Source organism: Panthera uncia, chromosome X, assembly GCF_023721935.1.
Source record: "Panthera uncia isolate 11264 chromosome X, Puncia_PCG_1.0, whole genome shotgun sequence".
Lineage (NCBI taxonomy): Eukaryota > Metazoa > Chordata > Mammalia > Carnivora > Felidae > Panthera > Panthera uncia.
The window spans coordinates 82,995,161-83,015,026 of NC_064817.1; the positions used below are offsets into that span (position 1 = coordinate 82,995,161).

Here is a 19,866-nt window from a genome sequence, read left to right on the forward strand (position 1 = left end):
CAGGTCTGGATTGGGACCCAAGATTCTTCATTTCTCACAAGCTCCCTGCTGATGCTGATGCTCCTGATCAACAGGTCTTATCCATAGGAGCAAGGCTCTGTTGCAGTTTGAAAAGAAATCACAGACAGAGGGATATGATTGGGGAAAGCCACAGAGTTACCCAGACAAGTCTCCACAGAGTGGAAGGACTTTGATGCAGTCATGATATGCGGTCTGGTTCTTAGCTTTGTAGGTTTTGAGATTTGATTGGTAGTATAACTAGAGACTGGGCTCTTGGGGACTGACTCATATTTAACCAAATTCACAAGAGACCAATATCCATGCCAGAATGCCAACTGATTAATTTATAATGAGAAGTATAACTTCCAAGCGGACCAGATACTAGTGTTTGCTGATCAGTGCATTATCTCCCTATAGGCATATTTACATGGGGAGCTAGCTGATAATAAGAAGGTTGCTTGATGAGGATGGACTCGTAGCAAGGGGAGAGTTCATAGGATGATTTTAACAGTTACATGTCTTTAAGCTATAATAGTGTGATATCTCCATCTCCACAACTGGGCTAGACCTCCAGAATAGTGCTGCGGATGTTAGCTTCCTCACTAGTCTTTCTGCCTCCTGTCTTGTCTTCATACAATTCAGATGATCTCTTTGAGCCTAGGTATGATAGTAATCATTTATTTGTTCCACTGACTTCAATATAAATTCACAGTTTAAAACATCATTACAAAATGCTTAAAACATAGAGACAAGGGGCACCTGGGTGATTCAGCTGGTTGAGTGTCCAACTCTTGACTTTGGCTCAGGTCATGGTTCCAGGGTCCTGGGGTCAAGCCCTGTGTCGAGTTCCACGCTGAGCATGGAGCCTGCTTAAGATTCTTCTCTCTCTCTCTCTGTGTCTCTCTCTCTCTGTCTCTCTCTCTCGGGAGTCTGGGTGGCTCGGTTGGTTAAGCATCCAACTTCAGCTCAGGTTATGATCTCACAGTTCATGGGTTTGAGCCCCGCATCAGGCTCTCTGCTATCAGCACAGAGCTTGCTTTGGATGCTCTGTCTCCCTCTCTCTCTGCCTCTTCTCTGCTGATGCTTGCAATCTCTCTCTCAAAAATAAATAAACATTAAAAAAAAAGATTCTAGCTCTCTCCCTCTGCCCCTCTCAACCACTCATGCATGCTGTCTCTAAAAATAAAAAAATTAAAAATTAAAAAATAGAGAGAAGTTGAAAAAAATAGTACAGTGAGCACCTATAGACCCACCATCTAGACTCAACAATTGCTATCATTTTGCCATATGTACTTTATGTAGGTGTGTGTGTGCCTGTATGTACATATGTGTTGAATCCATACTCTTTAACACAATTTTCTAAACTCTTCATATTCTGGCACAGCCTACTTGTCCAGCTTCACTTTCCCTGGCTCTCCCTTTGCAACTTGCATCCCTGCCATACTTAACTATTTAATGTTAGTTCCTTGAATGCTCCTGGTGTTTTCATGTAATATATTATTGCCTATGCCTGAATATCCTTACTCCCTTTTGCTTGATTAACTCTATTTGTTCTTAAAGACTCAGCCACACCCATGTTGCCATAGCACCCTACGTTTTTCTCAGTCATAACAGTTATTAAACTGTACTGTTATTGTCTACCTCCCTGACTTTCCTACTAAACTGTGAACTCATTGAGGGTAGGGACTTTTTTTTTTTTGTCTCTGTATACCTATGCCTCTCCAGTGGCTTGCACTTGGTAGGTGTTCAATAATCACAAAATCCAACTGCCCACTGGAGGGTTCTACCTAGTTACATCATAGGCAACTCAAAATCAACCTATCTATACTGAGCTCATCTCTCTTCCACCCGCTTCTGCCCATTTACACCCCTCCTCTGGGGTGCCTGGGTGGCTCAGTCTGTTTAAGCTTCCGACTTTGGCTCAGGCCATGATCTCAATGGTTCGTGAGTTTGAGCCCTGCTTTGGGCTCTGCACTGACCCTGTGGAGCCTGCTTGGGATTCTCTCTCTCTCTCTCTCTCTCTCTCTCTCTCTCCACCCCTCCCCCATTCGTGCTCTCTTTTTTTCTCTCTCAAAATAAATAAACTTTAAAAAAATAAATAAAGCCCTCCTCCTGACTGAACGTCATCCAGTCTTCCAAGCCAAAAACCTCAGAGCAAACCCTAACTCTTCCCTCTCTTTCATCCTCCAACATAAGTTTCCAATCTGTCCACCTCTCTTTATCTCTGCTACCTGTCTAGCTTGGGCCAGCTTCTTCTCTCACCTGGAGCACTCCTGAAAATCTTCTATCTTGGCCCACTGCTTCTCATCTTATCCCCTCCAGCCTATTATCCACAGAGGAGCCATAATGATCTCTAAAATTCTGAGCTGATTATATTACTCCATGTGTAAACCCTGATTGTATTACTCCCTGCTTTTGGATAAAGTCCAAACTCCCCAGCTTTGATGAAAGGACTCTCGAGAACTGACCTCTGTGCACCCATAGAACTTTGTGTCTTGTACTCTTAGGTTCCAACCATTTTGTGTTTATAGAGCCTGTAGTACTTTTTGTCTCCCAACATTTTCAGTTTCATGCCTCAGCGCATTCCCTTGTATTGTTTTCTGCCTAGGAAGGCTAACCCTCTCAAACTCAGCACGGACAGGTGTCAGCTCCTGTGGGCAGCTTTTCCTTACTTCCCAGCCTGGGTTAGGTTCCTCTTCTCTATTACCCGTTACTGCCCTGTGCACACCTCTGTCACAGCACTCACACTATACACATATAGCTCTCTATACTGCAATAATAAGTTTGCTTGTTTGTCCCATTGAAACTAATTTATGAATTTTTTGAGAGCAGAGTTAATGTCTTATTTGCTTTTTTTCCTTTTTACCCCAGTGCTTAGTTGAGGGCTGGCATATAGTAGATGTGCAAGAAATACTTGTTTAAGAATGAATATTAACAAATGTCTCTCCAAGCTTCATTTTTGTAGATGCCTTATAAAAGATCTCTTTATTTTTTTTAATCTTTATTTATTTTTGAGAGAGAGAGAGAGAGACAGAGTGCTAGCATGGGATAAACAGAAAGAGAGGGAGACACAGAATCTGAAGCTCACCAATCATGGCTGGAACTCACCAATCATGAGATCATGACCTGAGCCAAAGTCCAATGCTTAACCCACTGAGCCACCCAGGTGCCCCAAAGATCTTTTTAATTTTAAATACATTGTTTCTTTAAAGTACAACATAGTCAATTGCCACACAGGTAATCGTTATTGAATTTTGTGTGTTCTTCAACAAATTCAGACAATTTCTAGAATTGTACTTTCTTAGAGATGGTCGATCCTACCCTTTCCTTTTTCTGTAGGTAATTTTTATCTCAGAGATAAACATCATCCGTAGTTGGGGGTGTCATGCTGTTGGCCTCACATACCCACTTTGATCTCTTATGTTCCTTTTAGTATAATAGGGTTCATGTTTCACAGATTTGCCCATTTAATTTGGATTCTAGTGCTGTTTAGTTATGGTGTGAATTTTCCCTTAGGTTTGTCTCAAGCCATGAGAGTATCAAGTGAAAAATTGTCCCATTGCTTAATCTTTGGGAATAATATTGATTAAGTAAATGTTGGTCCAGGGACGGAGGGGAGTGTGACTGGGAATTTAACAAATGCTGGGCTGGATAAAGTGAATTGTCTCTTTGAACTGAAAATGTAGCTAAAACTGAACATCCTGAACATCACTGTCTCTGATTATTATCTCAAAGTGACAACTTTAAGATTATTTACAAGGTATGGGGTCCCTGACCCTGTTTACTAATAATAGTATTTAACAGATATATTTTTTACACTGTGCTAAGCACTGTTCTAAGTGCTTTACATGTATGAACCCATTTAATCGTCTGAACAACTTTATGAGGTAGGTGATATTACTATCCCCATTTTACAGATGATGAGGAAACTGAGTCACAGAGAAGTAACTTCCCCAAGGTAAAAAGTTATCCATAACTGTTATACAACAGGTGTATTAATTCACTTTTGTCCAATGCATATTTCTTAAGCACCTCTTAAATGCAGTAATTGACAGGGCAGATAAAAATTGTACACTTAAAGTAAGGAGGAATAATAATGCAATAGCGCCATGCATGAATCACCAAGGTGAGTCAGGCTCCCTTCAGTTGGCGGTAAATGGGCAAAGATTATATAGCTAAGGTCAGGAATGGCGCAGATGTATAGATTCGAGTAAACCTGTTTGTGGAAGACGAGAGAAGAGATTTAGTTTTGATGTGTGTGAAAACGGTAATTCTTTTCTGAGGACTAAGATTACTTTCAGAAGGGGCTTCTGATGCAGTCTATTTAGCACGAGGTAAGCGTCAGAAGGAAATACCCAGTATGACGCTTGTCTGGAGCAAGAAAGGAGAAAGCTTTAAAAAAAAAAAAAGTAACAATGCGCTTTTCCTGTCCATCCCCCTCTAGAGAATCAATAAACAGCCTGCCTGCCCCCTCTCCGGACACCACCCACCCACCCGAATTCCCTTGACTACAACTCAGACCCTTCTGATTCGCGCTTTCTAGTACTTTCACATTCTGGCACCTTAAGCCAGAAAAGGCCTTTAGGCAAATGTTTGGAGCGAAAAAGCTATTCTTGCAACCCCAAACGGGCTCGGATCCTACTGGAGAGCTTTTACGGTCGCAGATGGTATATAGTTCCTGGCCTGTCCATTTTTTAGAACGCGACGCGACACACCTGGCCACACAGCCTCAGAGCCTACTCTAACTAGCCTGCCCATCCTGTTACCCTTTTAAGAGGCGGATCCCGCAGTGTCCTTTCCTCCCTCCCAGCCACCTCTACCCCCAGTCCTCTGGGCGGAGCTTCCAGCTAAAGCCCCAGAGCCCGACGCGGCCGCAGCAGTAGCTGCGAGGACCGGAGCTGCGAAGAGCTGCATCTGCTGCAGCCCCTTCGCCGACGCTACGTGCCTCGCGGCTCCCACCTAGCTCCGGCGCGCGCCGGCCCCTCTCCGCCTCCTTCCCACCTGGCGCGCACCTGGGCCCGGCCGGGTCCCGCCGAGAGCCAGGAGGGCGCGTGCCAGGGGACCCTCGGGAACCGCATAGCGCGCGCGCCATGGGGCTGCTGCCCGGGGCCGGGGTCTTGTGCCGCGGTGGCTGCGGCTTTTCCCAATTGCTGGCGTGGTGCTTCCTGCTTGCTCTGAGTCCCCAAGCCCCCGGCTCCCGGGGGGCCGAGGCTGTGTGGACCGCGTACCTCAACGTGTCCTGGCGGGTTCCGCACACCGGAGTGAACCGCACGGTGTGGGAGCTGAGCGAGGAGGGCGTGTACGGCCAGGATTCGCCGCTCGAGCCCGTGGCCGGGGTCCTGGTGCCGCCCGACGGGCCGGGGGCGCTCAACGCCTGTAACCCGCACACGAATTTCACGGTGCCCACGGTCCCGGGGGACTGGGGAAGCGCCGTGCAGGTCTCTTGGTTGGCCCTCATCCAGCGTGGCGGGGGCTGCACCTTCGCAGACAAGATCCACCTGGCTTACGAGAGAGGGGCGTCTGGAGCCGTCATCTTCAACTTCCCGGGGACCCGCAATGAGGTCATCCCCATGTCTCACCCGGGTGAGTGCAGCTACTACATTGCGCCCCATCAACCCCCCTCCGAGGCCAGTTTTTTTTTTTTTTTTTTCCTCTTATTTTGCTCGTTGCTGTCTTTCCCCTATCCCCTTGCATCGCCGGGAAAACGAGTGCCCTTTCTGTCCCTACCAAGTGAGGCAGGGTCTTCTCCTTCCCGAGATCTCACCCTGCGTGGGGAGTGGGGCGAAAAAATCCTTCAGAATGTGCCTGTCTGGTGGAAAAGGGTAAGACCAACGGAGTGCGTAGGCTGGCAAGTCGAGAAGGACTGTTTGGGCTCCTTGGGTCGCCTTTTCCTGGTGTTCCACCAAGGGTGCCTTGCGTTGGCTGCTTTGGTGGTGGGCATTGGCTTTGAAATGACTGGAGTGCAGGCGGCCTGGAAATCCCTTCCTCATTCTTTTTCCTGTTTAACAGCCTCAGGCCCGAGGCAGGTTTTGCCCTCCTCTCTCCCAGTTTTTCTCTCCCTGTTTCCTAGTATCAAGTACACGAGATTGTGTTACTGTGCCCTGTTAACCTCATTGCAGTTTGGGTGGAAACTGCCTAGTTTAGGGGCTCTTCTCTGCCCCGGGGTCTCGGGTCCCAAGCGACTGTTGGTATCAGTGCTTTCGTTTGCCTTTGAAACATCCGATTTCGGTTATTGAGTGGCCAAACAGGTGATTAATGTTACTGAAAAAAAAAAAAAAAAAAAAAAAAGCTTTGTGGATGAGGATAGCAAAGGCCTAGACTTTGGGAAAAATAGTCCAGGTGGGTCTTCAATTTGTGGAGATGGTGTGGGTTACAGTTTTTCCCTGTTGGGTGATTCTTCCAGAAACCTTCTCCCTATTTGTGATTAGGTAGTGACAGTGTATGTATGATCCGAAGCCCCAAAGGACAAAGAGAAAAAAAAATGGAGAAAAAGGAAGAGACACATAATAGCAGTATATCATAGTTGTTCGAGAGCTGGGCCCCAAGTCAGACCTTGGTTAAATTCCAGCTCCATTGCTAACTAGTCCTGTGACCTTGGGCAACTTATTTGAAGTCTTTCGAGTCTGTGTTCCCTCATCAATCAAAAGGGAAAGAACTGAGAAAAACTACTCCCACAGGTTTGCCTTGAGGATGAAATGAACTAACGCCTGTAAAGAGTTTTAATACACCATCCTTTTCAGTAAAGGCTAGCTGATAGGATTAGCCTTTTAAGGAGTCACTGGAGAGATGAATCTGCTTATTTCAGTACTAGAGGTTTTGTGTTTTTCTTAAAGCGGTGGGTTTGGCCCTCCCTAGAGAGCACTTGCATGGGTTGGGTGGTAAAATGGAAAGAGCACTGAACTGGAACTCAGGAGATGCGAGTTCTTTTAGTCCCTTCTTTGCCCCTAGCAGCTTTGTGACCTTGTACAAGTTACTCACTAGCCAAATGATAGTATAGAGTTAGGAGGTGGAGGCCAAATTGGCAGAGTGTGCAGAGACAAAAGCGAAGGAGATGAACTTTTAAGATCCCTTCCAGCTCTAAAATGCTGCGATTCTTAGATTTTAATATTGATTAAAGGAGCAAGTGTATCTCTCCTGGTTGATAAGTCATTGATTAGAATGAAATTATGTTTTAAAGTCTAATAAAAATGAAGAATAAGGATTTGGTAAATTTTAAAGTCCTTACGTTTCAATTGGCTATCTAAATGCAAAAGTTTAACTTTGTCTCCTCCAAATGAGATTCGTTTGCATGAATGATTTGAAATTGAAGAGTACTCTTTAATAAGACAGTTCCTATTTAGATCACTTTTATCCTACTTTCTGTTAAGGATGTAAGCTTATATTTATCTGATAGTTTTAAGGGACACTAAAATTAATTTTTGTTGAGCTCCCACTAAGTGCCAAGCAGTCTACATACATCTTACTTATATGCTATTCAGAGACAATATGGTGTACTACAAAAAGCACAGGCATCATAGTCAAGAACGGGTGTCAAATTCTGGATTTACCACACAATAGCTTTGTACCCTTGATCAGGTTCTGTAACTTTACTGAGTCTCAGTTTCTGCATCTGTAAGATGGAGATACTTATGTTGCTGGGATTGTTTTCTTCTTTTTTTTGTAATTTAAAAACCTTTTTTAATGTGTATTGATTTTTGAGAGAGAGGGAGACAGAGTGCGAGTGGGGGAGGGGCAGAGAGCAAAGGAGACACAGAATCTGAAGCAGGCTCCAGGGTCTGAGCTGTCAGCACAGAGCCTGGTGCGGGGCTTGAACCCAGGAAACATGAGGTCGTGACCTGAGCCGAAGTTGGATGCTTTACCGACTGAGCCACCCAGGTGCCCCTACGTTGCTAGGATTAAGGATAATATATGTAAACTACCTAGCAGATAATAATCACACTCAATTAAAGTTGGTTATTACAATAGGTTAAAGCCAGCAAGATGCAGAAAACATACAAATAGATGCTTATGCAGCTGTCAGTTTAAATAGAATCATGGCTGTTTTATTTCACGATACTGTCTAGAAATGCCTAAATATTGAGCACTTAATTAAGTGACACTCAGAAAGGTATTTTGAGACTTAAAAATTTTACTACTGAGATGATAACTACAGAAAATTTTACCACTAGGCTAACTAGCCATAAAAAGCTAGCTAGTTACTTGAAGTATAGAATCACATTTCTTCCATGAATGCGTCGAGAAACTTCTTTTCAACACAGGGGACAAAATCACTTTGCATTTCATGCACGTGTGTTGTTGAATATTTGCTCCCAAAGTTTTGTATTGTTTGCTTTGCTCATTCTTGAGAGTTAGCCTAGGCTAGGGTTCATTGTAATCTCTGGTCAGAAATGACTTATCTGGGATCTTAGTGGCAAAGAGGTAGGACTGAGGTTTAAATGTTGATTAACTCAGTATGTATTGTCTTGAATTACCCAAGGGCCACCAAATGTGGAAAAGCCATTGCTGTTGTCTTTGTTTATGAAACCTCTCTTTAGCCATTCTCACAGGAGTGCTTGAATTGTTTGCCTTTTGAATTTAGGATGAACATCCATACTCTCCCCTATCACAGTCCTGGGAACATGAAGACCCATTTGTTTCAAGTAACAGAACTAACTGGTTTAGAGCAGTTGCTTTAACACTTTTGTTTATTGTAGAGGAACTCCACTATATAAAGAGCAATCAGTCAGGAAAATGAGGCTGTTTTTATGTATACCGAAATTTCACAAAAAGTAGTCATAGCCTTGCATCAACCCATGCAGTTTATTTCTGTCTATTGTTTTGGGTTGCAAAGTATCCAGAAAAATCCTGATTTACACAGATAAATAATTGCAAGTGATAGATGTTTATTAACAGCTTGTCTTACAGTCTCTGGATATTTTTCAATCACATTGATCCAGAGTCCTGGAAGGGAATTAGGAGAAAATTTTGGTTTCCAAGGCTAGTCACTATTCATATATCTTATCTTAAATATGAAAATGAGATAAGCAGCCAAAACTTAGAGTAAGCACTAAAGCCATGTAAAATGTAGGATTGTCATGATGAGACACGTTACACATGTTATTGTGCAACTGACTGTTCTGCTTTTGCTGGGCAGATGGGCCTGAACCTTGCATGCTATCTAATTGAGCACAGCCCACGGGTTGAAGTGCTGTAGGTACCTGCTTGTACAATTTTCTTCGAGTAAACATGTGCAGGCATGAATTAATTGAAAGACCTGAGCAGTGCTACAACCTTCATAATCCATGACACATTTAAGGGAACTTGAAACATATTCCAAGGCATGACAGGGTAAGTGTTATTCCTGAGGGTTGTAAAAAAGTGAATGAACCAAGCAGTTTAAGTTAATGATTTGGTGGTCTCCAATGAGATGTATAAAACAGTTGCTTGTATACATTGTTGAAAGACAGTAGAACATATTAACAGGTTGGGCTCTGCCACTTACTTCAGATTTTTGGTCAGATTTTGGTCAACTTAGGATGGGGTTACACCTCTGATTACCCCATCGTAAATTGAAAATATCAGTAAGTCAAAAATGAACTTAATACACCTAACCTACCAAACATCATAGTTTAGTGTAGCCTACCTTAAACATGCTTAGAACACCTCCCTTAGCCTACAGTTGGGCAAAGGCATCTAACACCAAGCCTGTTTTATAATAAAATGTGGCTATCTCATGTAATTGGTTGAATACTATACAGAAAGTGAAAAACAGAATAGTTGTAGGGTACAGAATGGATGTAAATGTAGATTGTTTACCCTCACAACCGCATGGCTGGCTGGGAGTGCCAGGTCGCTGCTGCTGCCCAGCATCACTGCTGGCCTCACTACTGCATATTGCTAGCCCCAGAAAAGATCAACATTCCAAATCCAAAGTTTCTACTGAATGTGTTTTGCTTTGATACAGCCATTGAGTCGATCCATTAAGTCAGGGACTTTCTGTATTTTAAAAATCTTAGGCCAGTTATTTTACTTTTCTATGTGCCTGTTTTCTCCTGTTTAGGATGGTCGTAATAATACACTTTCCTCATAAAGTTGCTGGGATTAAATGAGATAATACAAATATAGTATTTAACACAGTGCCTGGCATATAAGGAAGCTCCTGAAATATTTTTTTATCACGATCAAGATAGTTAAATAAATGTATTTTAGAAAACAAAAATGGAACCTGATGTTTGTAGTACATACTTTGCAAATGAATAGCCTAGAGTACTAAATCCACATTACTTGAAATCCTAACTTTCACACTTTAGGAATAGGGTGAGTAGACTTGAATTCTTCACAAGAAAGTCATCTTTGGGCCCACCTGTGTTTGTCATTCTTTTTTCAAATAACTATTTCTCCCTCAAGCTACCAATCTTTTCATTCACAAAGGACTTCAAGATAATATTTTATACTGATTTATCACCACCCAATCCCTTCTCAACCACTTGACATTTAATTTTTATTCTGCTTTTTTCCTACGATGTTGACTTTGAAGAGAACCTTTTTTCAATAGAGAGGTTCAAAAGAGGATGAGAAGAGACTGGGTGGTGATGGTTTACCAATGTAAAAAACCATTTCAAAATCCATTTCTAGATACCTCCTTTTTGATATTTCTGCTGTACCATATTTAACACTGTTGACCACTGCTCCGAAATTCTCCCAAGCTGTCTTTTACTTCTCTTACCTCTCTTTTGTTTCATTTTGGTTGTTTTATTAATTCATTCATCTAACACCTCTTCTTCCTGGTGTTCACACCCGGGCCACCACCACCCTTGCCTCTAGTACATGCCACATCCAATTGATTCTATCACTTTAAATCTCACATATGCCCCATTCTCCCTTGCAACTGTTATTACCCTGCTTTTAGTTCCTGTGTCTTCTCATAGGAACAAATGCTTAGCTTCCTAATTGTTCTCCCTGCCACTGATCGGTTGTTTCTTCCTTCCAGATCTTCCACATTGCCTCTGGAACACAGCTCTGATCACATCTATGCCATTGTGTGAAAAGCCATTGCTTACAAATTTTACACTCCATTTCCCAGCATGGGATACAAGACTCTTAATCTGGTCCCAACATACTTTCAAAGCTTTATGTACCTCTTCTCTCATGTTGATCCCTAAATGCCCTCTGTCCTTTCCCATTATCATTCCTTTGTTTGTACTTCTCTTTTGCCTCTATACCCTTTTTTTCCCAGCTCTGCTTGCCAAAAACTTACCCATCCTTCAAAACCCAACACAAATGTCTCATCTTTGAAGCCTTTGTCAATTCCTTCCTTTACTCTTCTCACCACGGTCCACACCAAAAACAAAATAATCCTTTTGTTTTAGCTCCCATGGCATTCCGTGTCTTATAGTACTTTTTGCATTTTACAGGTAGTTATGTGTTTATATGTTTTACCTTCCTACTGGATTGTACTTATTTTAATATTTTATTTTCATATTCCTCATGGGAACCTTTGCACTGTGTGTGCTCTGAAAATGCATGTTGAGTTGCTTTAAATACCCAAGAATGAAAAAAAAAATACCCAAGAATGAAAAGAATGCCAGAGGGTCATAAGATTCACTAGAAAAGTATCTAGTGGGGAAGGGGATTGAAATCCAATTCATTGAGCATTTATCAAGGATATATTGTGTGCATACTATGCTTCTTACCTGAATATACAAAATAATTAAGGTAAATTAGGAGGAATAAGAGTGTACAAATTCTTCCAGATTGCAGGCTCCTTAATTTCTATGGTAATCACCATCATGGGCCAGTTAATGGGTTTTTATTCATTTTTTATTTTTTTATGCCTTCACTAGTTTATTCACACAGTGTATGTTTACTGAGTGCCTACTCTGTTCCAAGCACCTTGAGAGAGAGTTATGAACACAAACATTCTGCATTTTAAAGGAAAAGACAGTGAACAAGTAATGATTTCATTGTTCTGTATTCCATTATTCCATAAAAATTGTTAGAGATTGATTTTATGGAAATACAACAGAAAGTTGCAACTTCTGCTCTCGTCATTGGATTCCACACACCCCGTCATCTGTTCTGGTTGTCCATCCTCACTCTCCAGGTTGCTGAGCTTGGGTCTTAAGTATGGTTTATGTGTTTTTAATGGCAAAATGACCTATGTAACAAAGAGATAGTGAGAATGAGTATTTACATTGAACTTTCCCTGTTCTGTTTTTTTGTTTTGTTTTGTTTTAAAAGCTTGATTTACACGAGCATTCAATTTATGTCTCCACTTAAAATGCTTCCACTGAATTTGTTGTGATATGTGGAATTCCATTACATAAAAACCTTTAAAAAATAGCTTGATCAGCAAATTATTTTTTTAAGATTTTATTTTTAAGTAATCTGCACTGAATGTGGGGCTCAAACTCACAACCCAAGATCAAAAGTCACATGTTCTCCGACTTAGTCAGCCAGGCACCTCAGAAATTGTTTTTCTAAGCACATAAAGAACTGCATGCCCCCCTCAGTCCCTGGAAGATGCGTTATCTCCTACAGAATGCCATATTTAATCTGTTCCCAGCCTTAAATGTAATAAACAGAGGAGAGTATCAAAGACATTTTCTGTTATTTCTGATTATGAAGTTAATCCTACTTCTTGAAGAAAACTTGGAAAACACAGAAAATTATAAAACTAAAAACTATGGATACTTCCTGGGGCACCTGGGTGGCTCAATCTGTTAAGCATCTGACTTCAGCTCAGGTCATGATCTCACAGTTGGTGGGTTCGAGCCCCATGTCGGGCTCTGTGCTGACAGCTCAGAGCCTGAAGCCTGCTTTGTATTCTGTGTCTCCCTCTCTCTCTGCGCCTCCCCTGCTCATGTTCTGTCTCTTTCTGTCTCTCAATAATAAATAAACGCTAAAAAATTTTTTAAAAAACTATGCATAATTCCACAATACCATTAATATTCCTTCATGTTTCTTTTTCATGTGTAGATAGGGTTTTATACCCTACTTGTATCATAATGGTTATTTTTTATGAGTATTAATGTATTAAGAAAATAAAATTTAAAGGAAAATATAAAAATCCATAGATAGAAGCATTTTATCATTTTGGGGTATTTTTGTTGTCATTTTCTTCTTTTGCTCTGTATATATATTTAAAGAATTATAATTATATATTGTATGTACAGTTTTGTATCCAGCTTGTTATTGTAAGCATTTCCCTATGTAATTAAAAATAGAGGATTCCCTTACTAGTTGAATGGGGTAAGTTTTGAGGGGGGTAGGGATCGAGCTTCTCTTTCATTAACTGGCAGAAAGGAAGTGCTGAAATGGTGACAGGGAGGATTATGAATTGGTACATTTAAAAAATGGGGTGCCTGGGTGGCTCAGTCTGTTAAACATCGGACTTCAGCTCAGGTCATGATCTTGCAGTCCATGGGTTCAAGCCCCGCATCAGGCTGTGTGCTGACAGCTCAGAGCCTAGAGCCTGCTTCGGATTCTATGTCTCCCTCTCTGTCTCTGTCCCTCTCCCACTCACGCTTTGTCACTCTCTGTCTCTCAAAAATGAATAAATGTTAAAAAAATTTTTTTAAGCAAAAATATGCTCTATAGAGATTTATGTAAATATATAAACTTCTGGCCATAAACGTGATCTGGTCTAACCCATATGCATTACCTATTGTGTACTTGGTCTTTTGAAAGGTTTGATCACCATTTGTACCTTTAGTTTCTCTTCTCCCCATAATATTCCTATCGGTGATGTCTTTGTCACAAATGAGTTTTGCACCTAATTAATTTCCTTGTTGCTTGGTGAAGTAGCACCTCATTGGCTAAGATCGCTTTTCGTTTTCATGACAACCACTGAACTGTCAATTACTGGTTGGGGTTTTCCCCAGAGTTTACTTGATAGGGTACCACAAATATTATCTTAGGGACAAAGAATTTTTTGTATATGTAAATTTTGTTGAAGTATAACATACATACCAATGAGGTACAGAAATCATTAGTATATAGCTCAGTGAATTTTCCCAAAGTAAACATGCCTGTGTAGCCAGAGCCTAGATCAAGAAACAGAACAGTACCAGAACCCTAGAAGACTACCTCACACCCCAAGATGAAGAATTTTTGAACTTTGTCTCTTCAGGGAGTGACCTCTTGCAGCATGTGGTAGGAACTTTGTCACCCACAGAAATGCTTTCACTGCTCCGGAGCTAGTTAACTGTGACGCTCCTCAGCTATATAGTGTAGGGAGTTATTTCCAAGCACAGAGTACATGCACTTTTTGATGCAGTTACCAAGTCAGTTCAGAGTTGCTACATTTTGCTGTGAACACCCACTTTGGAGCCCTATGAGCAAAGCAGAGTACAAGGGCTCTTTGTTATTATTGTATTTCCTGTTCTTTTTTCTCTTTCAGCTGCATGTGCATGTCTTTCTATATATCATGGCATATACTTGCTGCTTGAATTTACCCATAGACTTATTATAGTATTCATTTCTTTTGAAAAGAAAGTTTGGTGATTCATGCCTGACTTCATGGAGGCTGTTAGGATCAGGACCTAGTCGTGATTTACTTGGTTTTCACGCTTGAATGCTCAAGTTAGATACAAATCAGTGATTTTGAGTTAACCCTATTTATTTCTGCTTTTTTGAAATAACATGGTCTAGAACTCCCTTGTTGATGTGTGTGTTTCTCAAGACATTTATCATTTCAGATAAAATGTTGAAGTAGCTTAGTTAATTAAATGCTGCCTTCAACTAATAAAAAGTCTTAGCTTTTAAGAAGAAAATACACCAAAATGTTAACGTTGGTTATTTCTGGTTGGTAAAATTATGGGTGATTATTGTTCTTTTCATTATGTTTTTCTGTATTTTCTGAATTTCCTATAATTAGTATGTTTTATACTTGTAATTAGAAAAAAAATCCATTATTTAAAAAAAATTTTTTGTATGTTTATTTATTTTTTGACAGAGACAGAGTATGAGAGGAGAAGGGGCAGAGAGAGAGGGAGACACAGAATCTGAAGCAGGCTCCAGGATCTGAACTGTCAGCACACAGCCCGATGTGGGGCTTGCACTCACGAACTGTGAGATCATGACCTGAGCCTAAGTTGGACATTTAACTGACTGCGCCATGTTGGACATTTAACCGACTGAGCCATTCAGGCGCCCCTGTTATTTTTTAAAAACCCAAAATATTCCTATACCATTGATAAATCTTGAAGCATTAATAATGTGACTATAGCAACAACAGGAACAAATCATATCTGATAATAGAAATGATTTACAGACTATTAGGAGAATTTAAAGAATTGTTTTGGCCTTTTGAATATATCTAACCTGTATGATTGTTAATGTCGTCCTTTCTTGTTAACACTAATTGGTTTCTTCATATGTAAAATGAACCTTGAACACTAAAGAACCTTAAAGACTAATTTTTTCCTATTTTAATGTGAAAAATTTCTCTTTACCCTTCATATCACTATTTACATATGTTTTCTTTCCCCCCTTACGCACATACCCACCTCTTACCTTTCTTGGTATTTTTGCTTATTTCCCATTAGAATCCTGCTTCCCCTCACTTGCCCCCTTCAATATCTGTTCTTGTCAGTACTTAATAGTGCTAAGTTTAACAGCTTTGTATGAAGAATCAAATATATTGGCAATTTTCATTTATGACACACTGGGTTCATTTGATGACAGTAGTTTTTGTCATTCTAGGAAAGAGGAAAATTTATTACAGTAAGGGCAGAGGAGAATCATAATATTCTTATCTTACACCTTATTAATGATATGCAGAACATACAAGCTCAATCAAGATGATATTTAAGACATCATTAAAATCGAATTACTTGTTTTTAAAATTAGCATGTCCCTTGAAATGATAGCCCACTATACAAAACTACCAGTTGGCAGTTTGCACAGAAACTCCTATTCAGGGGTGCCTTCTGCACCACTTCTTTCCTTCTGAGAGCAGATTTTGTATCCTACGTTTCCACCCTCTTCCCCTGCCTTTCATAGCATGATTAATTTTACCTTAGATAATGTTACACACATACCCTCACACCCTCTTGGAGCCCCATGTTCTTTTTTAAAAAATCTGAGCTTCTTTCTGTGGGGTTCCACTTCTTTTGAAGTGAAATTTAACATAACAGGTCAGCGCTCTCGTATTTAACAACCTTGAATGTGTCCATAACTTACTCCCACAATCTCCACAAAAACCACCCATTAGCCATGTAATCCTCCTGAATATATATGTATTTTCTTATGTCCTGGTATTTAAGATAAGTTTGAAGTGCTTTTGTTTGTTTTTCTTTAGTTATTCCAGTGATCCTGCTTCCTGAAAAGTTTTATTACAAATATGGGCTAAATAATAGTTCATAATTTGCTTTGCAGTTTTTAGTTCTCAACACCTTTCACATGTAATCATTTGTAGGCTCATTTGGGAACCCAAACACTGTTTAGCACATTACTATGGGAAAATATGCTGCCTTTACTTCCCAACAGCTGACTTACAAGTGAAGAGGTGAAACACAACCCACTAGGGTTACCTTTGTAGCTTTTGTTCATAATGATAGCCTGGTGAAATATACTTTATTATATTATTCCTGATTATGCTGGTTTAGAATTTTCTCTGCTTATTTAGTGTCTTTGTAATGTCGATTCAAGCTTTACCTCACCTTTTCTGTGTGTTTCACCTTGAGGACTCTGCATTTTGTTTTCCTAACCTATGGTGATCTCAGAAGTTGGCTTATTTTAATAGCATTTGTAATGTTCGTGAAAGTTTTAAGAACGTAACTGATTTGTAAATCAGTTAGCCATTAATACATTTTCAAGTTGGTACATCTTTTCTCATTGTAGAGGATTTCAACAGGCATTTAGGCTAGAAATGAAGGCTAGAAAATGTGATTATATCGCAGTTGTCATTCATAGATCTATGAGCAACCTATATTTAACATCGCCCCAAAATGATTTGAGTTGTAATGGTATTGAAAATTCCTGTTTTCCACCACCATCATTTCATTTTGGCAAGAGGACAGGATGTTTAAGAGAGACCAAAACTGGCTAGTGCCAGCTCACCAGTCACCTCCCTTACCCTAATCCCCCAACCTCCAACCCTTTTTGCTGTTCCTATTTGACTGATGCCTTTTGGTTGAACTGATGAAGAGGAGCATATTGATTTACCTTGAGTAATGTAATTAAAGACAAGCGGATTATTCTTTGATGATAAGGAAAGCTACATGATTGCTCTATTCTATTTCAGTATATTGTACCAAAGATGAATGTGGTCTATTTGAAATTGAGAGATAGCATATTACAGTGGAAGAATGGGTGTCCTTGAGTCTGACTGCTTAGCTTGATTTTAGTTCTACCAACTAATAAATATGTAATCTTGGGTGAGTTGTGAAACCTGGACTTCATTTATCTTGTTCATAAAAAGTGGAATAATAATGCCCATTTTCTGTGATGTTGTAAATAAAGTGTTTGACATGGAGTGGGCATTTAGCAAATGTTAGTTCTCTTGAATCTTTTGCTAACATTTTTTATTACTAAACGTGCTGTTTCTCCTTTGGTTATCACAGCTGTTCCCTACTACATTTTGAGATATGTAATTGTTTTAGATGTAAAAGTGGGGAAAAAAACCATGCCATCCAAATTTCTGGTTTTCTGGGCTGGTTTTGAGAAATTCAGGGAGAAATCACATAATCAAGAAACTAAAACAACTATCTTGTTCTTCTCCATGTGCATTTTCATTTTAAGGAGCAACAACTCCTTAAAATCAAGACGTTCATCCCTAACAATAGAAATGGCTGTGGACCTTTTGATGGCACAGTGATAAAGAGAGGGGATTTAGGAATCAGATGGATTTTGATTTGAATCCCAACACTGTAGTGTAATAGCTTTATAACCTTGGCCAAACTAACCTCTTGAAGACTCAGTTTTTTCGTCTATAGAATGTGGGGGGAGGGGGGTGATGGTAATAACTGTACCTACCTCATAAGGTTATTGTGAGGGATAAATCAGATAAGATACAAAGCACTAAGTATACAGCCTGGTTCATTAAAGGATATTTTAACCACCTCCTCACCCTCATCTATAGCACTTTTTTTTGGAGACTGACAATGCATATCACTGTAGGGCTTCTCAGGGCCTCTGATATGCTAAAGAAGCACTATTCAACACTGTTAAATGAAATATTTTCTAAATTTGTTTATCTATAGAACTCATTTTGTCTTAAAATACTTAACACCTGAAATAGAATTTGGAAAACACTGATTACCATGCACTTGATAGCTTCTCCTTCCTTCCCTCCTCCTGCCTCATTTTCAGACTGGCCTCAGGCTTTAACTGTATCTATTGTCAATGTCAAGGAACTAGTTATCTCACATGATAAGAACAGAATGTTTTTGACTGTGATAACAAGCATTTTAGTTATATTTCTTTGTACTAATGTGGTACTTTTTATATCAAGCTAATGTAACTTCAAAGTGTAGTTTTACAGGCTAGATTTATTTTCCTTATTGACTTTCAGAAACAATTTATTGTGAAAGTATAAAATCGCAAGGAAGACCGGTTTATGTTTATTAAAAAAAATTTTTTAATGTTTATTTTATTTTTAAGAGAGAGAGAGACAGGCATGAGCAGGGGAGGGGCAAAGAAAAGGGGAGACACAGAATCCAAAGCAGGCTCCAGGCTCTGAGCTGTCAGCACAGAGTCAGGGGGCTCAAACTCAAGAACCAGGAGATCATGACCTGAGCAGAAGCTCAACGCTTAACAGACTGAGCCACTCAGGCGCCCCTTATGTTTGTTTTTATATTTAGTGTGTGGACCTTAGTACAAAAGTTAACTTTTGTAATACTTCATACAGGAGGAAATTTAATATTCCCAGTACACTGTTCTTATTTATGAAATTTTTATACTAAATGATACAAAAATTTCTGCAGAGGCGTACCAAATTCTCTTTTTCTCTAATCCAGATACCTCATAGAATACTAATGGGACACCTGTAACTTTTGTACCCTTGGGTTCTTATGGCCAGATCAAAATGAATACCTTATCCCTAAACACAATGTTGTTCCTAATTTTAATGATTAATGAATTTTCCAATGTAATCCCCCTATTACAATCTATACCTGAAGAGAATGCGTACAAAAAGTTCCAAATTCGGGGCGCCTGGGTGGCGCAGTCGGCTAAGCGTCCGACTTCAGCCAGGTCACGATCTCGCGGTCCGTGAGTTCGAGCCCCGCGTCAGGCTCTGGGCTGATGGCTCAGAGCCTGGAGCCTGTTTCCGATTCTGTGTCTCCCTCTCTCTCTGCCCCTCCCCCGTTCATGCTCTGTCTCTCTCTGTGCCAAAAATAAATAAAAAACGTTGAAAAAAAAAAAATTTAAAAAAAAAAAAAAAAGTTCCAAATTCAGCAAAAATTTGAATACCCTTTATGACCAGCACTGTACTGGATGCTGTGGTAGTAGAAGAGTGAGAAGGGAATTGCTAAAGATAAACAATGACACGGTCCTTTCCTTCCAGGGACCTCATCTTTTCAGGCCTTATTGCATTTTTTTAACTAAGGACATTTTAGTCTAACATTGAAATATCAACTTAGTTGGGGCTTTTAGGCACTTGGGTGGCTCAGTCCATTAAGCTACTGACTCTTGATCTCTGCTCAGGTCATGATCTCAAGGTTTGTGAGTTCGAGCCCCTCATGGGCTCTGTACTGGCAATGTAAGCCTGCTTGGGATTCTCTCTCTCTCTCTCTCTCTCTCTCTCTCTCTCTGTCAATCTCTCTCCCTCTCTCCCCCTCTCTTCTCTTTCCCTCTCCTCCCCTCCCAGCCCCCCTTTCCCTCCCCTGCTCACATGCACTCACACTCTAGCACTCACTCCCTCTCAAACAAACATTAAAAAGA

At 40.3% G+C, this 19,866-nt stretch overlaps 1 protein-coding gene across 2 annotated transcripts in view; it reads left to right on the forward strand.

Annotated features, from left to right (window-relative positions):
- RNF128 (ring finger protein 128) overlaps positions 1-19,866 on the forward strand; it is a 114,006-nt gene that overhangs the window by 48,330 nt on the left and 45,810 nt on the right. Inside the window, exon 1 of one of the 2 annotated variants that reach the window (XM_049644730.1) lies at positions 4,898-5,583. The exons of the other annotated variant lie outside the window; for it this stretch is intronic. Coding sequence (XP_049500687.1) covers positions 5,091-5,583 — 493 coding nt within the window. The 5' untranslated portion in view covers positions 4,898-5,090. Of the gene's footprint in view, positions 1-4,897; positions 5,584-19,866 lie in introns of those variants that run through there. 2 annotated transcript variants of the gene reach the window in all.